The 7,003-nt window shown below is 31.2% G+C and overlaps 1 protein-coding gene across 1 annotated transcript; it reads left to right on the forward strand.

The window, feature by feature from the left end:
* Positions 1-1,166: 1,166 nt before the first annotated feature.
* On the forward strand, positions 1,167-6,191 carry LOC124371939. The gene is made up of 2 exons (XM_046830309.1): positions 1,167-1,265; positions 5,757-6,191. The coding sequence occupies exons 1-2, from the start codon at positions 1,170-1,172 to the stop codon at positions 6,030-6,032; spliced, it is 372 nt and encodes a 123-aa protein (XP_046686265.1). The 5' UTR covers positions 1,167-1,169; the 3' UTR covers positions 6,033-6,191.
* Positions 6,192-7,003: the final 812 nt, after the last annotated feature.

Here is a 7,003-nt window from a genome sequence, read left to right on the forward strand (position 1 = left end):
AGATCTGCATAGTTGCCTAAATCTTTTCTACCATAAAGGTATAACAATAAAACGTGAGTCCGTCAGCTGGATACTTCAGTTACGTTGCCAGGACATGAATCTCAAACACTAAATTCGGTGTTTTCCCACTTAAAGTTTTGGCGATGGAGAAATCGTGGCTATATTAACATTAAAAGACCTTTTGAAATCTACTCATGCTCCGAGTCAACACTTTATAATCGACATAGGAAACTTCTCCAGTCCCTTGGAAAATACCTAAGTATTTCAAAATATCCGCGTAGTTTGCAAAATGAGTAAATTCTCACACCAAACTAAAACAAACTTTACAACCTAACAATAAACATTAGTACGTTCCTTTCCGTACTTCTATAAAATACGAGAATTTTTTCTGGCTACGTGTGCTGCGGCTTTAATGAGGGCCCATAGGATGCTCTCGTAATATTGTGAAGTTCATTGCCAGGTCTTGGGCAACAACTAACTTTACGCTTAAAGGTTATTTTTGACGATGGAAGGATTGTGAAGGAAACAGGATTTTTCCGGACATTTGCCATCGTTCAGTGAAACAAGAAAACAGTAACACGTACGTTTCGAGATCTGCAATCTGATCTCTTCTTCAGGTAAAGAACTAACCCAACACATAATCACAAACTAGGTTAAAATAAACAAATCTTACTAAAGCGTTGTGGCACGCGTTATTTTTTTTAATTTTTTTTTCATGTTTTTTAAAACATGTATTTAAAAATATAAAAAAAACTACAGTAATTAAGTCAGGAATCACAACCTACATGTTGTTGTCAACTTCACTAACACTAAAGACATGCACTTAATACAAAACTATACAAAACACTAATCATTAAAACTAAACTACGGAATATAGGTCACAATACGTCTTCACTCGTCTAATAACCACCTACGACTGACCAGAGGGACTAGCCAACGGCAATCGTGACGGCTGGCTAAAACAAGATGGCGGAAATACAAGGGAAGGGGAACAGGAATGGGACCTTTCGTTATTATTGGTTCATGCGAGATGAACTTCTTAAAACCATATTGTGACTCCGCATTGGTTTATTACTAATATCCGATCCGTTTGATACTTTTGGTTTTCTCTTTAGTTCATTTTTTAGAATTGGCAACCAAAGCGGCCTAATCTTCGTTCTAGACTAAACATGTGGACTATTGTTGTCTTGGCAACTGTTATATTAACTTCCACTTCTGCGTTGGAAAATGTGGTGCCTTACCAGTACCCCTATTCTTATCCACAGGTAAACATGAATATATATTTAGATACTTTAGTCGGTAAAATTCCTTATAAAATTATCAGTTTCATCATTGTAAAACTCACATGATTTGTTCATGTTTACTGCTACCATTGTAGTATTTAGGTCACATTCGCAGGCCAGTAATATATTATGAAACTTGTATCAGAGCCAATGAGGACCATCAGTTTTTGTACGGTGGTGATTATTATATATTATATAACCTTATATGAGTCCTGTATTTCCAAAACGTTCCTTGTCCACTTTTCACAATTGTTGGGGAAATGCAAAAAACTGTTACACTATGTTTTAATAGTTTGCTTATACACTGTATTATACCATTTTAATTATTAAGAATTATAGATTTACTATTAAGGAATACTTTTTAACTAGATTCATTAGTTCATTTGTATTATTTATATGAAAGTTGGATAAGACCCGTTTTGGAATTGACTATGGATAAGGTAAGTTTTGGAACATAACGCTTGGGATGAGACATGTTTTGGAAAAACACAAAAATTTCTGTACATTTCTTTATTAAATAAAGACATTTTTAAATTGAGAAATATACATGAAAAGTTTTTTTAATTTAAAGAAATTTTCTAATAATACTTTTTAAATACTAGTTTATAAAGAAATAAGTTAAATTTTAACCTGGAAAACATATTAAACAGAACAAAATACATCAAACCTACATTTTATGAAATTTAAATTAACTTAATTACTTAGTTTTGCAAAAAGATTATAACACTAAGAACACATATTTTGAAATACATGTGAGTTGTAATGGGTCTTCCAGTTGAGTGTCTGCACAGATTTTTCATCATCTTCTTCAGCATCTCTTCCTACTTCAGCTAGTTTGGTATAAAAAGATAAATTCTCTAGTCGCTCCCATCCATTTCCAAAATGTGCAGTCAATAACTTTTTTACGTCTGTCAATTTAGCTTGGTTAATAGCTCTCCCAGGCTGAATGATCGTAGGATCTAGGGCTTCGTAGGACTTGCCAGATTTCAAAACAGAACTGAAGACATTTAGGTTTGTTCTGTAATTCATCTCTCCACGAACGTAAACAATGTTTTTAACTCTGTTGAGTTTAAGCTTAATCCTTTTACTTGGATTGAATTGAAAATGCCAATTAGCTGGCTTTTTCTGAATCTCAGTAACAGATTGTTTCCAGTCAAAGTTGGGACATCCTTCACTCCCCAACTGAATGACTGTTCCATTCTTGGTAACTGGAATGACTTGGCAACATCTTTGGCTGATTTCTGAAAATAAAACAAAACATCAGTTTTGTCACGTTAGTTTATAAATTAATGCAATTAAATAATAAAGCGAGATCTAAGAATGATGACGTGTAAGCTAGGATAATGAGGTTATGATTTGCACGGTCCTAATAAGAAACTTATATTTACTTACCTTTGTTTCTTCTCTTTGGTCTTTTTCCAGTTTTCAGGATGACGCCCTTTCAATCTAGCTTCTCCAGGAGAAGCTTTTCTTATTAAACTGTCTTCCATTTCTCACAAACAATGAAACTAGTAGCAATAATTAACCTAGTAACATGAACATTGAACAATGTCAGTCAAGAGTCAAGAGATTTTCCAGATGTTGGGATCTATTACACACAAAAATGACACAAACGTCTGTAAAATGCAGGCTAGCCAAATTTAGGTTACATTCAATACAAAATAATCTTCAAACTAAATTAAATTACAGTTTGTTTTGTAAATTTTGGTCAATAGTAAAAAATCTGAATGGATAAGACTCATTTTGGAAAATTAAATATTAATTTCCAATATGGCTACTTAGGATAAGACTTTGTTTGGAACATAATGGATAAGACGTGTTTTGGAACAAACTGTAAGAGGATAAGACACGTTATGGAAAACTTTTAATATTTCAACATGAAATATTATTAGATAAGAATTTTTTTGGAACAAACAGCCAACATATTAAGATCCGGCTGTAGCAGACGAATTCAGTAATGTATATAACTCAATATCTGATTTTTTGGGATAAGACACGTTTTGTAAATACAGGTTTCATATAATAGTAATTATTCATACATATTAATATATTACTATCATAATATTTAATAATTAGAACTCCATGATTCTCTATTAGTTTTAATGTCAGTGATAAATTGTATTTATCACAATAGAAAACTAATATCCAATAAACCATTGAAGCGACAAAAGCCTGAAATAAATTATGGATAATATATACTTTTAGATTTGGTTGAAATAATCTAATGAGACAGTTTATCGGGTTGCAGTTGTTAACATTTTATATTTGTTTTATTATATATCACTGTGCGAAAACTCTACCCTTTATTGTACCATGCGTGTGCGTTGGTTATGACGGTTATGACGGACATTGTTATTTCGTACCTTTACTACATCCAGAATATGTTTATTATTATTGTTATTGTTTTGTATATAATATAAATAGAATAACGATTTACTGAAAATCAAAACTGTTTTAAACCCAACGTATTGAAAAATGGTGTTGTAAACAATTGATACACTTCAGTATCCTTGCGTGAATTTTATTTTACTAAATACCGAAGCAATATAGTTCGAGATTTTCATTTAAACTGATTTTTAAATCGAGGGTAATATTTTGAGAAAGATTATAAATGAACCATTACATTTTCAAATGAATTAAAGAAGCATAATAACAAAATTGAGAGATACTCTACTATTATAATAAAAATAAATAAATATTATATCTAATTTTTTATGATACCAGACGATTACAAAGTTAAATTTTCAGTTGAATGAGTCATAAATTTTGAATTACAGTATTAAAATGCCAACATTATTCAAAGTCGATTTTCATTACTTACTCCTCACGCCTAAATTGTATTGTTCTTAATTAGTTATTAATTTAATTAATTATAGCCTTTTCTATGTAAGCAATTTCATATGTTTTATTTCTTATAAATATTTGTTTTAAATATAGAAATAGATTTAAATCAATATGTTTTGTTTAGTATTGGTATTTGGTCCAATTTTAACGTGGCTGTAATAATATTTCGTAATTTAAACGCCAATGCCGCATTAATAAATTAATAAATATAACTTTGGATTAAAAGGAACTTAGATCATTATGTAACCATTGTTTCTTTCTGCTTAGCGTTCCTCTTCGTGTATATATGTTATATTTAAAACAAAATACATATTTTAAAACTCAGCTTTTTTACGAAGTAAAGAAAATACTGATAAAAAATGCCCATGCCTGTTTCCTGTGAAAACAATATGAATTAAAGTTTATGCGAAATAGAGGAAATTAAAATTATAATACTTAAAATACCATGACTGTTTCCAAGGACATCTTGTTTTAAAAATTCTACGTAATACTTTAATTTTTTAACTGTACAAAATGCGTTCGGTTGTTATCTTTTTTTCTAAGGATGTGTGTAATTTTTTCTAAAAGGGTAGAATTATAGTACTAACCTGTAAGAAATATATAATCCCACATTTTTAATTCTGTAACATATATTGTTTACTAAGCTTTTGTTAACAATTATTTCCTACACCTGTAAATAATGTGGTATAAAAAAGAGATAGTTATACGTAGTGGTATTGTGTGTCATATTAGATGCAGTAAATAATTTAAGAACGTATCTAGACTAAAAAATGAAAAGTTTTTAAACTGTGCTGATTACGCAGTGTCTATTATGGCATCTGAGTTGAATTATTTAAATTTAACTCGAAATTACAATAACAACGAAAAGAATTTGTATACTTGTGACTTAAAGTGGTGTAATTAGTTTGTAATTGCATTAATTTTAAATGTTATAACTATTGGTTACTAAAACCCTTTCTGTAAGGACAAGAAAAATACGAAAACCTGTTGAGACCAGTCCCTAGGTCTTTATAATAATGACAATTTTGATAGTATTGTAACCAGTGTTAATGGAGTAGAATGGCAATAAATATATGAATTAGTTACATCAGAATGTCAACGAATGCTGGAAAAGAGGGTTTTAATGCAACATGAACAAAAAATAAAAAATTTTCTCAAATAAAATAAATAACATTCTAGTCATGTAAAAAAAGTAAAAAAATCATATATTACTTTTAGTCATTCTTATATAGATCTGACAAGAATCTATAGAAAATTACTATTTCTAATAATTGTAGCAAATAATGTATTTCCGAGTGTGCAGTGGAGCAGGTACAGTGGTTATCGCAAGATAACTGAATCAAGCAACGTCTAGCGATGCTGCTGCTTGGGCGAGTGACCGCTGAGCGATCCTGTCTTTGCAAGCAACCCGCTTGCCCGGTCCTTGGTGTTGGTTTAGTCACCGTCAAGCCGTTGGCCCGAGGTTGCGTTGAAGAGGGCTTCTTAGCCCTAACTTCGCCTGGTTCAATTAGGCATTCTTTGACTTTTATTTTGATAAAATATATATATTCTATATATAAAAACTACTAAACCGAAATCAGATTATGCCACCTCAAACTCCGTATAAAGTAAAAATGTTTTATTCCACAGAACTACATGAGCAGTGCCACCTACACCGGCTGGAGAGCACCAACATGGGGATACCCAAAGAGTTTTCAACATAGCTTATTAGACACGTTCTCCAGCCTGTGTCCTGACTGTCTGAAGGCTGACGGAGTAGACGAGGTCAACGGGATTCCAGGTTTGAAGGAAGCTATCGAATGTTTATTCTTCCGTACCACAAATCCAACTACGAATGAAATGTTGTATAATGTTAAAAGAGCGACATACAGATATTTTCAAAACGTTTGCAAAGGAACTGAATAAATTTTAAACATTTTGCCTGCAGATGATGTACTGAATATGTTTTGCTCTGATATAAAACAGACAGTGGAGGGAGGATATTTGTGAATCCGAATATTGATGATGGTTTTATTTTTGAATTTAGCACAGCACGTTTGAATAAATAAGTTACTTTATCTGTGAGCAATATCTACTTATTTCTATTTCCTCACTATTTGTACATATGTGTTGATAATACTATCATCCCAATTTAATTCCGACTCAGCATAGCGTTTTCTCAGGCTAAAATGAGACGGTCGGACATTGAACACAGAAAAGGTATTAAGCACCAGATATTATCAAAACTATTTTAACTAGTTTAAATTATAAAACAGGTTTATTTTAAAATGCTTAGTAAATCTATATTTACTAATGTGTAATTAATATTTCTTCGAGGTTCAAGTACAAGGTTCTCGAACCAGTTAACAACACTGTATTTAACTATTTGTTCAATCAGAACGCATGCATTTCGTTGTTGTATCGTTTTCATTTATATATTTAAGTTTTTTAATACGTTAAATGCTACAATAAGTTGTATTATTGTAAATTACTTACTTTTTATATCTGTAGAAATATTTGTATGGTAAGCCCCATGTTAATAAAACCTTATCAAGGCACTTCGAGCTGGCTCTTAAAGCTCAGGGATGGTTGAATGCCTAAAACCACTCGGCTAAATCTCTTTTACAACAGAATAAAAACAGCAGGCTTCAGCTTTAGCGGTAGTCAAAACCACAAATTAACTGTATGTTCAGACACTTAAACATAATAACAGTGAAGCACGTTAAAGCTGTATAAAACATTATAACTGTTAAAATGTGAAGTCACAATTAATTATGTTTCTCTTTTATTCAAATTTGAGTATAAAATGTTTCTCAATTTCCTATTTAGAATATTCCTATATCGATTTCAAGACAAACCAGTATCTGTCACAATACTTTGCAAATTGGTTCTTGACT

The sequence above is a fragment of the Homalodisca vitripennis genome, unplaced genomic scaffold, assembly GCF_021130785.1.
Source record: "Homalodisca vitripennis isolate AUS2020 unplaced genomic scaffold, UT_GWSS_2.1 ScUCBcl_2262;HRSCAF=6828, whole genome shotgun sequence".
Lineage (NCBI taxonomy): Eukaryota > Metazoa > Arthropoda > Insecta > Hemiptera > Cicadellidae > Homalodisca > Homalodisca vitripennis.

Coding starts and splice junctions, on each gene's coding strand:
- LOC124371939 (XM_046830309.1), top strand. CDS start 1,170: ATGTGGACTATTGTTGTCTTGGCAACTGTTATATTAACTTCCACTTCT. Junction 1,266..5,756: donor ACCCCTATTCTTATCCACAG/GTAAACATGAAT, acceptor TTTATTCCACAG/AACTACATGAGCAGTGCCAC.